The sequence below is a fragment of the Salminus brasiliensis genome, chromosome 18 (assembly GCF_030463535.1).
Source record: "Salminus brasiliensis chromosome 18, fSalBra1.hap2, whole genome shotgun sequence".
Lineage (NCBI taxonomy): Eukaryota > Metazoa > Chordata > Actinopteri > Characiformes > Bryconidae > Salminus > Salminus brasiliensis.
Window position 1 is genome coordinate 2110190 of NC_132895.1, and position 15006 is coordinate 2125195.

The 15006-nt window shown below is 44.4% G+C and overlaps 1 protein-coding gene across 2 annotated transcripts in view; it reads left to right on the top strand.

The window, feature by feature from the left end:
* ptpn13 (protein tyrosine phosphatase non-receptor type 13) overlaps nt 1-14781 on the top strand; it is a 115077-nt gene extending 100296 nt beyond the window's left edge. For both annotated transcript variants that reach the window (XM_072661298.1, XM_072661299.1), the window contains 18 exons: nt 396-552; nt 640-795; nt 1861-2032; nt 2483-2693; nt 3976-4067; nt 4906-4955; nt 5117-5272; nt 6262-6427; nt 6527-6616; nt 7147-7247; nt 7338-7393; nt 7876-7973; nt 9038-9186; nt 10615-10705; nt 11606-11943; nt 12655-12870; nt 13277-13339; nt 14102-14781. In XM_072661298.1, the coding sequence (XP_072517399.1) occupies nt 396-552; nt 640-795; nt 1861-2032; nt 2483-2693; nt 3976-4067; nt 4906-4955; nt 5117-5272; nt 6262-6427; nt 6527-6616; nt 7147-7247; nt 7338-7393; nt 7876-7973; nt 9038-9186; nt 10615-10705; nt 11606-11943; nt 12655-12870; nt 13277-13339; nt 14102-14179 (2440 nt within the window). In that variant the 3' untranslated portion in view covers nt 14180-14781. The remainder of the gene's footprint in view (nt 1-395; nt 553-639; nt 796-1860; nt 2033-2482; nt 2694-3975; nt 4068-4905; nt 4956-5116; nt 5273-6261; nt 6428-6526; nt 6617-7146; nt 7248-7337; nt 7394-7875; nt 7974-9037; nt 9187-10614; nt 10706-11605; nt 11944-12654; nt 12871-13276; nt 13340-14101) is intronic.
* Nucleotides 14782-15006: the final 225 nt, after the last annotated feature.

Genomic DNA, 15006 nt, shown 5'->3' on the forward strand with positions numbered 1-15006 from the left:
ATCTACCTACAACTGTGATGTTCTAGACAATGACCAGGTCAGAACATCTCCAAAACATCAGGCAGGTCTTGTGGGGTGTTTCCTCCCGGTGTGCAGTGGTCAGTACCTACCAAAAGTGCTCCAAGGAGAGACAACCAGGGTCATGGGTGCCCAAGGGTCATTGATGCTCATGTAGGCCCCGCCCACCTCACAACTTGCAGGACTTCTTGGTGCCAGATACCACAGGACCCCTTCAGAGGTCTTGTGGAGTCCATACCTTGAACGCTCAGATCTGTCGTGGTGGCCCAAAGGGTGACCCACGCAGGTCCTAATGTTCTGGCTGATCTGTAGAAATATGGTTTATCTGATTTATTAAAGCCAAAAGACATCTCCTCTTCTTCTCCACCGTCTTCTAGGTCTGCCTCCTTGTCTCCTCTTCTCTCGGAGCTGAAGTCTTCCCCAGCTCTGTCTGGAGGAGCAGTTCTGAACCCCAGTCCAGACCCCCTGCCCCCTCCGCTTCCCACGCCCATCAACGTGGCTGAGCACAATCCAGAAATGGACGACTACCTGCCTGTAAGTCTGGGGAGACACTCCCTCACTGGAGTTTACAGTGCTGCCTGAGGAGGCTGAGGGGTATGAAATGCTGCTGTTTTGTTGTAGGAGGTGGAGCTGAAGGTGTCTCTGGTGAAGTCGGATAAAGGAAGTTTGGGGTTCACTCTGACGAAGGGAAATGACCACAACTGCTACATCCATGACATCATCCAGGACCCCGCTAAAGGAGACGGCAGACTGCGGCCTGGAGATCGCATGATCATGGTAAGCGGTCTCTGAACACAGGGATTCAGTGTAAACGCAGACGGTGAACAGAGTGCATTGTGGGATCACGTGAAGTGTTCTTTAAACCCCTAGTCAGGGTTGCAACAGTATGAGAGTTTAATGGTATGAAAAGATCAGTTTTACAGAATTTCACTATTCTTACTGTATGCTGCTGCTGTTATTATTATTATAATAACATTATAATTATTAATATATATAATAACAATTATAATTATTATTATTTAGTATTAGTTATTATTATTTAGTATTATTATTATCATTATTATTATTTAGTATTATTATTATACACTGACCCTTTAAAAAATAGAATGGTTTTTTTTTTATATTTTGGTTGAACAACATTTTTACTGTAGTTAAAACAATGTATTTTAAACATAATTACAAAAATGCAATGAAAACAACAAATATGATTATTCCTATTATTATTATTATTATTATTATTATTATTGCTGTTGTGGTTATTAATATAATAATAACTATTATTATTGTTACTATTCTTATTATTCTTATAATTATTATAAACATTATTATATATTTTGTGTGTGTATAATATAAAATTATTATTACTATTATTGTTGTTGTTGTTATACACTGACCCTTTAAGGAATAAAAACAGGTGTTTTTTGGGTTGAACAAAATATTTACTATAGTTAAAACAATGTATAAAGCTCCATGTGAGGTACAGGTAATTATAATTTTTTTCATTATGGACGAATCTGCTGCTTATTTTCTCCATTAATTGATTGATTGATTGGTTTTAAAACTCTAAAAACAATATACCACTGCGTATTTATTATTTTGCTATGTTCACATTCAGTTCGGGGAATCCGAAAAAAATATCAAAAATAAATATGGGATTTGAACCAATACAGTCTATTTTTTAACATGTGTTTTAATTTGTTGATTTATCTGCCCTCTGAGATCTGATCTTTTCTGTCGGATTCTGGATTAGTTTTACTGGATCGGATTATTTATATATATATATATGTAATTTATATATATATATATATCAAAGCCTTTCTGTGTGTTTCTCTGTTTCTGCAGGTGAATAACACCGATGTCTCCGGTATGACCCACACAGAGGTGGTCAACCTTGTCCGAGCTGCTCCCAGAGTGGTGGATCTGGTGGTGGGCCGTGTATTAGAACCGCCTAAGCCACCAATAGAGGCCCACCTTCTTCCTGACATCACCTTCCAGTGTCCCAGTGATTCTCTGGGTAAGTAGATTAGCGCACTCATTGGGGTGAGTCTCTTCAGCCAGTGTTGAGCTCAGTCAGGACTGGGAGAATGTGTGTGTGTGTGTGTGTGTGTGTGTGTGTGTGTGTGTGTGTGTGTGTGTGTGTGTAACTGCATTTCTTTGCTGGATATACAGAGATCGCAATCAGTGTAAACAAAACACACCTTTCACACGAACAGGAAACAGAGCCGAGATAGAGAGTTATGTACAGAGAGAGAGAGAGGGGGGTAGGTAGAGAGAGACAGAGGAAGAGAGAGAGAGAGAGAGGTAGAAAAAGAAAGAGAGAGAGAGAGGGGTAGGTAGGTAGAGAGAGAGAGAGAGGGGTAGGTAGGTAGAGAGCGAGAGAGACAGAGGGGGAGAGAGAGAGAGAGACAGAGGGGGAGAGAGAGAGAGAGAACGGACTGGATCTACATCCCTTTCTCCTGCGCAGGCTTGGTGCTGGACGGAGGCCGGGACAGTGATCTGGGTGTGCTGTATGTGAAGGACATCGTCCCGGGTTCAGCAGCGGCCTCGGAGGGAAGCCTCAAACAGCTGGACCTCATCCACTACATCAACGGAGCTCCCACTCAGGACCTGACCCTCAGCGAGAGCCACAGACTGCTGGAGCTTTCACTGAGGGAGCTCACACTGAAGGCCACCAGGTCCGTACACACACACACACACACACACACACACACACACTGATTCTCTTATCCAGAGAGTTTGAGAAGTAAAAAGTCTGGACGCTCGTCTTCCTGGATCTTAAAGGATGGCGGGTCGAGCCGAGCCGTACTTGAAGCTGGAAGGGCTCTCAGTGCAGATCAGCTTTTGACCATCGCCATCAAGTACGGAGGGGCTGGCTGGTCCAGTCTTGGCTTTGTAGACCAGGGTCAGGGGTCTGAATCTGATGACCTGGGCAGCAGCTACAGGAAGCTACAGTGAAGAGAGAACGCAGCAGAGGAGGAGGAGATGAACATGACTGAGGTTTAACAGTTTCAGGTTCAGATCAGATATTTCAATCTTTAAAACCCTGATTTTTAGGGTTTATAAGCTTTTTTTCGTGTGCTCAGAAGCCCAGGCGTGGAGAGAGGTGTTAGTATAGCTCTGTTGGTGTTCGGAGTGGCCGAACACACACAGCTCTCCTCACTGTTTCTCGTGTGAACACAGTGCTAAATGTATTTCAGAGCTTTTTGCGATAAACTGCAGAATTATGGTGTGGAAGAAACCGTAGGATGAATTTTACACCCATGTGAACCGGTGACCAGCATACTGTCCAGCACACAGATACAAAGATACAGTAATATCAACACACACACACACACACATCTCACATAGAATATCCATACGTTTAGAATATCCAATTTACTGCTGTACACTTAACAGTGCAGATCTTCCCATTGCAGTTTTTTGGGAGGGGGTGTGGTTTTGGATCCACATGCTACTTTACCTTCAGATGCTGCTTCTCTGGATCTCTCAGCTTGTCAACAAATGCACATGTTCAGCTGTCCATGAGGGGGCGCTTTAAATCTAAAGAATCAGAGAAAAAGAATTACACTCCTGAGCTGTAGGGGGAGCCCAGGTGCAAAAAAATTAATTTTATGAAAAATCTTCTCCTTTGAATTCTGGGTTGGTTTTGCTCGTCATCCATCCATTCATGCTTCCTTTCCTGATTCCGTCCTTCTGTTCCGTTCCTTTGCAACTTCCTTCCTTACTTCCCATCATACTATTTTCTTCGGTCCGTACTTCATTGCTTACGTACTCGCTTACATACTTCCGGTCATACTTATTATGTATGATTTGTATTTACTGCAGTGGAGTAAAAGCGAATGACGCTCCTGAACAGTAGGGGGAGCCCAGGAGCAAAAATGACCAGTTCTCAAACAGCACTGCTTTAAATGAAATGTAGTCTGTTCGGTCATGGTGGCATGTCGTCTGGTTTTGCAGGGATGGGAAGCCTGTGTGTCCCGAGCATGATCGAGTCTCCATCCTGAACAACAACGTCAGCCCCAAAGACAACAACTCCTCCAGTATGAATGGTGAGATTTCGAATAATGAAGCTCTTCTTACAGACCCTAGAGCTTAGCTTAGCTTCATGGCGCTATGCTAAAGTCAAAGCTACCCTACACTCAAAACAGCCATTAAGTACCAGTTCTTTATCTTAAGGGAGACTAAGAAGATAACATATAATACTTTCACATTCACTTACTCAACTCCCCTATTTGGACAAAAGTATTGAGACACCTCTTAATCGAGTTGAATTCAGGTGTCTGATTCAGTCTCGTTCAGCTACAGCTGTATAAACTCCAGCCTCTAGTCCTGCAGTCTGCCTTTCTTCCACACATCAGTGAAAGAACGGGAGGTTCTGAAGAGCTCACTGAACTCCAGCGTGGTTCTGTATGTAATAGGAGACACCGCTGCACCAACAACAACAAGTCAGCTGGTGAAATCTCCTCCCTCCTAGATCTTCCTCCATCAGCTGTGAGTGGTGTTATTATTGAACAGTGGAAGAGTTTAGGAGGAACAGCTCACAGAGAGCAGCTCAGTATCCACCGAGTGTCTGTCAGACCACGTAAAGTTACAGAGCGGGGTCAGGGCCGAGTGCTGAGCTCAGAGCAGAGTGCAGAAAAGCCTCCAACTGACTCAGTAACTGCAGCAGAGCTCCAGACCTGCTGCTGCTGGTAGAGCTGAGAGCAAAGGGGGACCAGTTTCATATTAATACAGCCTATGGGTTTAGAATGGGAGGTCATAAAAAAAAGCTCTGGTAGGTGGAATGTGGAGGTGTCCCAATACTTTTGTCCAAAACATTGGCCCACATTAATGCAATGTTATGTTCTTTGAGAAATAAAGCCTGTTCTCTCTCCGAATCTTTTTCAGGTTATCTACATAGCAATGATCATGATCTGGAGGCCGTCTGTCCCCCTGAGGTAAGCACCATCATGAACGCCTTTATTTAAACCACTGGAAGGATCAGACAGACTGCTGAGCTCAGTCAGACCTGCAGCCTGCTCTGTCTGATCCTCCAGTTCATGTCTGAAGTGTGGGAGCAGCAGCTCTCCATGGTTCACTCGGTTCTCTGCGTCTACAGGAGCAGATGATTCAGCTGCAGTTGGAGAAGCCGCCAGCAGGGGGGCTGGGCTTCTCTGTGATTGGTGGAGAGAGAGGGATCTTTGTGAAGTCCATCACTCCCGGGGGCACGGCTCACGCTGAGGGAACGCTACAAGTTGGAGATCGTCTGCTCAAAGTGAGTCAGCCGTAATGAGCGCGGTCAGAGCCGGGCCCTGCGGTACTGTCCTACTGCAGTCTGTCTGTTGACTGTCTGTCCCATCTGTCTGTCTGCCTCTATCTCTGTCTAATCTGTCTGCATGTCTGTCTGTCTGTCTGCCTATTGATCTGATTGACTGTCTGCCCCATCTGTCTATCTCTATCTCTGTCTAATCTGTCTGTCTGTCTGTCTGTGCCTAATGATCTGTGTGTCTGTCTGTCTGTCTATCTCTATCTCTGTCTAATCTGTCTGTCTGTCTGTCTGTCTGTCTGTGCCTAATGATCTGTGTGTCTGTCTGTCTGTCTGTCTATCTCTATATCTCTCTGTCTGTCTGTCTGTCTGTGCCTAATGATCTGTGTGTCTGTCTGTCTGTCTATCTCTATCTCTGTCTAATCTGTCTGTCTGTCTGTCTGTGCCTAATGATCTGTTTGTCTGTCTGTCTGTCTATCTCTCTCTGTCTAATCTGTCTGTCTGTCTGTCTGTCTGTCTGTCTATGCCTAATGATCTGTGTGTCTGTCTGTCTGTCTGTCTCTATTTCTTTCCAATCTGTCTGCATGTCTGTCTGTCTGCCATTTGATCTGTCTGTCTGTCTGTCTCTATCTCTGTCCAGTCTGTCTGCATGTCTGTCTGTCTATCAGCTTATTGATCTGTCTGTCTGTCTGTGCCTAATGATCTGTGTGTCTGTCTGTCTGTCTATCTCTCTCTGTCTGTCTGTCTGTTTGTCTATGCCTAATGATCTGTTTATCTGTCTGTCTGTCTCTATTTCTTTCCAATCTGTCTGCATGTCTGTCTGTCTATCAGCCTATTGTCTATCTGTCTATGCCTAATGATCTAATCGTCTGTCTAATCTGTCTGTCTGCCTGCATGTCTGTCATCAGTACAGCCCTAGACGATGTGTTTTTTAAAGTATAAGTGTGTGTGTGTGTGTGTGTGTGTGTGTGTGTGTGTGTGTGTGTGTGTGATTACAGGTCAATAACGAGCTGATGACCGGTGTTTCTCACACTAAAGCGGTCACTGCCATCCGTAAGACCAGAGGAGTCGTTCAACTTGTGGTGTCTCGTCCACCTGATCAAACCCCCGGCACGTACCTGGGCTTCCTGCCACTGAACTCCAGCACCTGCAATGGCAACACAGGTACCTTCCCCCCTGCACCTGACACTGACCACGGGGGGTATAACACACACCTGTCCTCCGGCGACTCAGCCTCGTGTCCTCTTCCCCTCTGTGCTGCAGATGTGAGTGACGACAGCGGGGTGAAGACTAAGCTGTGCAGTTCGCCAGAGGCTCGCCAGTCCAAGAACCTGCCTTACCTCCCACCTATAGGTATACACCAAGTTCAGGCTCCCATTCAGAACGCTCCACGGCAACCATCTGGAATACCATAGCAATGACTAGACTTAGCAACAGCATAGCAACCACTTAGCAGCATCATAGCAATCTGAAATGCCTTAGCAATCACCATGCATCTTCACAGCACCCATCTAGCAAGCACTTAGCAACCCGATAGCCACCCCCCGGGATACCAAAGCAATCACCATAGAAACCACCTGTGATATCGTAGCAACCACCTGAAATACCATAGCAGTTGCAAGACTATAGCACCCATCTGTGTTTACCAAACAGCATGGCAAGGACCTGGGATGGCATAGCTACTGCCCAGCCACCACTAAGCAACACCCTGTTAGGCACCAGGGATACCATAGCAACCACCGAGCAGCACCATAGCAACTGTAGACAGCCTGAAACCTGAAAACTGGCAACCAGTTAAGCTAAAGTTGTCATTTATTAAAGTGTGTGTGTGTGTGTGTGTGTGTGTGTGTGTGTGTGTGTGTGTGTGTGTGTGTGTGTCGTAGACTACGACACAGCCTCACTGGAGAGGCAGAAGAGGCTGGAGGCTGATGTGTCTGAGGATACAGACTGTGATGGCTCCTCTCTCCCCGAGGACTCTCCAGAGGTACAGAACCACTCCCTCCTGATTGAAGCTGTATGTAAATGCTGAGAGTGTTTTCCAACCTGCTTCCCATTTCTGTCTCTGCTTCTCCAGACCTCCAGAAAGGCAGCTTGGAAGGAGGAGAATGTAGACAACCCACAGAATGACAGGTGAGGGAAATCATGGACCAGGAATCCAGCCAACTGTGAGCTTCATTTAAGGGCTGACACAACGACTGGTTGGCTTTCAGAAATCTCAGTGCAGACCCATCACTTTAACACCCACCCTGACTTAAACTCTCTAAACACTGGATTGTAGCTGGGAAGTATTCAGCCTGTCAGAATCACGCTCATCTGCCAAGCATGTTGTGGCACAGCTAAGGAATTATGAGGAACTCATCCTGTCCAAAAGTACTGGATGGAGCTCCACCACCATCATTCCACAGTTCACCGCTGGGGGCTTTATATTATACCCCCTCTGTTAGCCCACGCCTGGCATTATTAGGCAGCGTGGTGCCAATAGGTGCATGCTTATCTGCTATTGGCAGTAACTGGTAGCACGGTTTTATCGGCTGTTCAGGTAAATAAACAAATAAATAAATAAAAATTTGATTGTTTATGCAGAGGATCTTTTTCTGTTGGTCTCTCCTCAGTTTTCTGCAGTCGTCTTCAGGGCAGCTGGATGAAGATGAGATCACGTGGGGCAGTGATGAACTCCCCATAGACGACATAAACTCCAAATTCACTCGGGGTACGTCTTTATGCAGCAGATATTAGGATGTTTTGACTGTTATTGAGCCGAGTGGAGTTTCACTCTGAACTGCTGTTTGTAATAAAGCATTGGGAGTGGGAGTGTTTATATGATTTTGTCACCCCCATGACCTTGCATGTGTGTCTTACCCCTCACCACCCCCCTTCATTATTATTATTATTATTATTATTATTAATAATAATAATATATTAATAATAATAATAATATTAATAATAATATTGTGTATTACTATTGTTATGTTTATTCTTTATTTTATTTGTTATAAAACATTTAATTAACAAATATATTTTTATTTCATTTAAAAATATTTTTATATTTGTATATATTTTTGTATGTATTTTTATATATTATTTATATTTATTGATTGTTGTTATTACTATTAAATATTAATTTCTCCTATATCGTTCCTTATTTATACAACATTTAATTAATAAATATATTTATATTATTATATTTTTATATTTCTTTTTATATATACAATTTATATTTATTTATTATTACTACTATTAAATATGATTTTCTCCTATATTCCTTTTTTATAAAACATTTAATTTAAAAAGACTATTTAATTAAAACATTTATATAATTTGTTTGTATAATTTTATATTTATTTTAATATATTATTTATATTTATTTATAGTTATTATTATTTTATTATTATTACTACTATTAAATATGATTTTTCCTATATTATAACCATGTAATTGATTTGTTCCTATAAATAAATAATAAAAACAGGGTTAAACAGGGTGGCGATGTATATTTATGTAGATTAATTGATTTTACCTGGATTTTACCTGGAGCACCTTTTTAAAAAGTCTCTTCTTGCTCTCGAACCCTTCAGCTTTGTTTCAGGCAGTCTTCCTGTAACTGATGGTGGGACTGGTCCAGCTGGTGTGTAGTGGCCAGTCCTACTTCACTTCAGTGATCACAGTGGGCCAGTATCTGAAATTCCCACAGCGAGGGGATACACTCCTGTACTCTGTAGGGTTTGGATTACACCTTGTGTGTGGATCTGTGTAAACGTCTCCTCTGATCCTCAGATGGCCCGATCATCACTGAGGACGAGCTGACGTCTCTGCCGCTGGTGAAAGTGGTCCCGGACGGTCAGTACACCGGGCCGAAGCTGAACTCCGTGGTGCGGATGATGAGAGGACTGTTGGAACAGAAGGTTCCCCTTCAGGAGTTTGAGGTATGTGGAACCTCTCATCCACACACATTTCCTTTTTAATTAATTCATCAGTACATGTTTTAATCAGTTAAAGTTTAATTTACCAGTTTTTTCATTATTTATCTCTTGAAGAAGAAGAAGCTCACAGTCTAGGTGCACGTATCTGTCACTGTACTATGTACAGTTGTTTATGGCACCTCCACATTTGACCCATCTGTGGTAGTGAACACACACACACACACACACACACACACACACACACACACACACACACACATCACTAGTGAACTAGGGGCAGTGATCACACACACACCCAGAGCAATGGGCAGCCAACTCCAGCACCTGGGGAGCAGAGAGGGTGAAGTGTGAACAGTGGTAGCTTGTCGAGCCCGGGAATCGAACCCACAACCCTGTCAGCAATAGCCTCCACTGCCCCTAGGACAAAGTCTGAGACCTCTGACCTCTGGTATTTCAGGTGGTTGCTGCAAGATCACAGGTGGTTTCTATGGTGATTGCTTTGGTATCCCAGGGGGTGGATGGTCACTTTGAAGTTATAAATACAACATAATACAAATTAACCTAACATTAAATAAACAGCTGAGATGTAGGTAAAAGGTAATTACAAAAAATAATAATCTGCCCAAATCAAATAATAATAATAATAATAAATTGGCTGATTGCCAGTTGCTTGTTTATAGCACATATAGCATGACCTCCAGCTCCATCATCATCATCATCTGGACTAATGGGCTAAAGATATATACTATATATATTTTATATATGAATATTATTAATACATTTTACATATACGAATAATTTTTTAGTTTTTCTGCCTTTGACCCTTCTACTAATAAGTTCCTATGTTTCATAAAAATTTACGTACAATCAAATTGAATGTGGTCAAGGTCACCACCTTACCTGACCAGGTATCGGTCACTGCACGTACATGTACAGCGAATGTGTCCTCCACATTTGACCCATCTGTGGTAGTAAACACACACACACACACACACACACACACACAGAGCAGTGGGCAGAGGGATAAAGGGCCTTGCTTAAGGGCCCAACTGTCCGGGTATCGAACCCACAACCCTGTTATCAACAGCCCGGAGCTTCAACCACTGAGCCTCCACTGTCCTGCTCGTCTCTTTATTAATCTATTGAAATCATGTGTCATCACTGTCTCTAAACCAGCAGCTTTACAGCAGGAGGAGAAATCCTACTGAACTTTCAGTGGAAGTCAGTGTAACAGATTTGATTCCGGGTCATTTTGGAGCGTTTCTATTGGTCCGTTCATCAAGAAATTCTGATACGGTATAAAGAACAACTGCAGATTCAGATTATAAAGAAAAGACAAAAATCACGACAAATAAAATACAAGGTTTTGCATGACAGTAATGACTTATTGTAATATTTGCTAAAAATTATATATATTTATTTTATTTTCAGAATCTGCAGAATTTGCAGCCTCTGGATGACTGTCTGATTGGGCAGACGCAGGAGAACAAGAAGAAGAACCGCTATAAGAACATAGTGCCCTGTAAGTGGCTAACCAGTAGCATGCTAGCTAATCCAATCCAAGGGGGATTAGCTCGACTGGCTAACTATTAGCATGATAGCTAATAGAGTCGAGGGGGTGGCTAACCAGTAGCATAGGATGGCGATGACGTCAGAGGGGGTAGGATGGCGATGACGTCAGAGGGGATAGGATGACGATGACGTCAGAGGGGGTAGGATGGCGATGACGTCAGAGGGGGTAGGATGGCGATGACGTCAGAGGGGATAGGATGACGATGGCGTCAGAGGGGGTAGGATGGCGATGACGTCAGAGGGGGTAGGATGGCAATGACGTCAGAGGGGGTGGGATGACGTCAGAGGGGGTGGGATGGCGATGACGTCAGAGGGGGTGGGATGGCGATGACGTCAGAGGGGGTAGGATGGCGATGACGTCAGAGGGGGTAGGATGACGTCAGAGGGTGTGGGATGACGTCAGAGGGTGTGGGATGACGTCAGAGGGGGTAGGATGGCGTCAGAGGGGGTAGGATGACGTCAGAGGGGTGGGATGACGTCAGAGGGGGTAGGATGTGTCCGGTGAAGCAGAGAGGCGACGGACGTGAGGGATGTCTGGACACGCAGGGCAGCCACTCCCCCAATCCCAGCTTGAGCTTTGGCTCTCTAGGTTTAGCTTTAGCCTTTAGCTCTCCAGGTTGCTCAGATTCGAAGAGAGGGCGGGGCCAGGTTAGCTTAGTGATTGGTCAGTGGTATGCTGACGGAAACCTGACCCACTGTTAGGGGCGATCTTCGTAAGACGTAGGGTTGGAGATTTACACTGGGGACCCTGAGGAGCCAGATCAGCCTGATTAGAAAGAGAGCTCAGGTTTAGGTTCCCAGGAGCTTTAAGTGTTTAGTTTCATGTGTTTCTACCTGGATTTCTCTCCAGTTGACACTACACGAGTGGTTCTGGGTAAAGATGGCGGCTACATAAACGCCAACTTCATCAAGATGCCGGTGAAGGACGAAAACTTCCTCTTCATCGCCTGCCAGGGGCCGCTGCCCACCACGCTGGGGGACTTCTGGCAGATGGTTTGGGAGCAGAAGTCCAACGTAATCGCCATGATGACCCAGGAGGTGGAGGGAGGGAAGGTGAAGTGTCAGCGCTACTGGCCCGACACACCTCGCATGGCTGAGATGGTGGACGAGAGGCTGCAGATCACACTAGTCAAAGACCAGCATCTGGACAACTTCGTCATCCGTCTCATCGAAGTCAAGGACATCCAGGTAAGCCATACATCCAGGTCTGTGTAAAAAGTATTAGGACACTGACTGACTCCCTCTCCCACTCATTACATTATTGCAATACCAGCTGCAGCTCTTTACGCACTTTATGTCCAAATATTTCTGGACACCCCTTCTAAACAATGTATTCAGCTACTTTAAGCTGCACCCATTGCTGACACAGATGTGTAAATGCACACACACACACAGCTTGTCTAGTCCCTGTAGAGAAGTGCTGCCAATAGAATAGGACTCTCTGGAGCAGATCAACATCATGACCCTATTGACTCCATGCTGCCTAATGCCAGGCGTGGGCTAGAGGGGTATAAAGCCCCCCAGCATTGAGGAGCTGTGGAGCAGTGGAAGAGCTGTGTTCTCTGGAATGATGGTGGAGCTCCATCCAGTACTTTTGGGATGTTGAGTTGGGGATGATAAGGTGAGGTGGGGTGGTGATCATCATCCAACATCCTGACCTCACTAACACTCTTGTTGCTGAATGCAGTCAAATCCTCACAGCAATGCTCCTCCTCCAAAATTTAGTAGAAAGTCTTCTTCTCTGGACAGTAGAGACAGTTACTCCAACAACAGCAGGATCAACTCTTTTAATACCCTTGATTTCAGAAGAAACAAATGAATAAGCAGGTGTCCCAATACTTTTGTCCATGTGGTGTATGTATTCCATCAAAATGTTGAATGTTCCACCTTCTCCTCCAGACCAATGAAATCCAGAGAGTGACGCACCTGAACTACACAGGCTGGCCCGACCACGGAACCCCCACCCAGCCCGAACAACTCCTCACCTTCATTTCCTATATGAGACACATCCACCAATCAGGGCCCATCATTACTCACTGCAGCGCTGGGATTGGCCGGTCAGGAACGCTCATATGCATAGATGTGGTTCTCGGCCTCATCAGCAAAGATGCAGATGTGAGTATCGCTGCTTTGATGTGAAGATCTGAAGATGTTTAGATGTCTCTTTTAAAAGTATCCAGACAGCCCGTCTAATTAGTGAGAGTGAAACTGCTTTAAGGGTCTTGAGGCTGAGTACAATCAAATCCTGCAAAGCAATGTTCCAACATCTAGTGTAAAGTCTTGCCAGAAGAGTAGAGGCTCCTACTGCAGTGGAGTAGTACAGAAACACCCAGCTCTGGAGGTAGTGTCCGTATTCTTTTGGACACGTTGTGTAGATGTAGATATGGAGCATGGCTGGACTTTCTGAAGGTGTGTGTGTGTGTGTGTGTGTGTGTGTGTGTGTGTGTGTGTGTGTGTGTGTGTGTGTGTGTGTGTGTTTTCTCTCTAACTGACCATCAGTTATTTCCCTCGTTATTTCCAGTTCGACATCTCGGACGTCGTCCGGACCATGAGACTTCAAAGACAAGGCATGGTGCAAACTGAGGTAACGGATTGGGTCCAATTTCGACCAATAGAAACGCTCCAAAATGACTTCATTTGAATAACATCTTTTTACATTGACCTCCATTGAAAGTTAACCCGTTAACTAAAGCCACCAGTTTTGTTTGGATTGTTTTTGTTTCTAATGTGTCCAAATGTTTGTGGACACCCTTCTAATGAACACATTCATCTACTTTAAGTTGCACCCATTGCTGACATAGATGTGAAAATTGACTGCCAATAGAATAGGACTCTCTGGAGCAAATAACCATCATTAACCTATCAGCACCATGCTGCCTAACGCCAGGCGTGGGCTATAGAGGGGTATAAATAAAGCCCCCCAGCATTGAGGAGCTGTGGAGCAGTGGAAGAAGAGCTGTGTTCTCTGAAATGATGGTGGTGGAGCTCCATCCAGTACTTTTGGGATGAGTTGAGGATGGTGAGGTGGGGTGGTGGTGATGATGATGATGATCATCATCATCATCATCATCATCCTCCAACATCCTGACCTCACTAACGCCACTCTGAATGCAATCCATCAAATTCTCACAGCAATGCTCACAGCTAAATCTAGCAGAAACTCTTCTTCTCTGGACAGTAGAGATTACAGTTACTCCAGTTACAAAAGCAGGAATAGCTCTTTTTAATGGCCTTGATTTCAAAGGGGAAACTGAATGAATGAGCAGGCGTCCCAATACTTTTGTCCATATCGTGTATGTGTGTGTGTACTGAATTAATGCTTTTTCCTCTTGTTGTTTCTCTTTAGGAACAGTATATTTTCTGCTACCAGGTGATTTTGTACGTGCTCAGGTGTCTGCAGGCTGAGGAGAAGATCTCCGGATAGACGCGTGGACCCCGGTCACTGCCTTTACTGCCTCCCTGCCTTCCAGCCTCACTGCCTCGCCGCTCGAGCTCCGATCAGAACAGCAGAGCTGGAAAAGCCAGCAAGACCCTCCTCCCTGATCTCCGATCAAATTTGCCGCTGTCTCTGCTGTTACAGAACATTCCTGTCGTTCGGGTTTCCTCTCCTCGGACGCTGCTTCTCACAGATGCTACCATGGAAACCAGATTTTATAATTGATCTATTTTTCACTACTTTTATAGAGAAGATTGAGTGAAAGTGATGGATACATTCTTATTTTATGCGGAACAGAATCATCCTGCGTGTTTTAAAGCGATGTGAACGTGTTGCCTCGACAGAAACGACCACAGTATTTGCTTTGTAAATCTCATCGGCCGGGTCGCGGAGTGCCAGAGGTAATCAATGAAAGGAAAGTGTAAATATTGATCATTGGAAACTGTTGATATGTTTAAACTGTTACATACTGGACTATTTGCAATTTGTAAATAAAAGATTATCGTGCCTTTTAAGCTTCCAGGTTTTACGCTGCCTCTTGTATATTTTGTTTCTGCTGCTTAAATCTAATAAAAATATGATCATTATGATGTTTGTGTGAATTCTTTAAAATGTATTTCTTCTTTTTAATGCAGCCAGAGCCATGATTGGGTCACAGCCGTCAACACACGTGTTCGTATTCAGTATAGAGGCATTAGAAGCATCTGCAGCTCTGGAGCTCTGTGCCCCTTACTGATCCAGCCATGAGCCCGTCCATCTGGTCCGTCAGGATTCGCTCTCATTTCATCAGCCCATAAAACCTCTTGGTCTTCGGA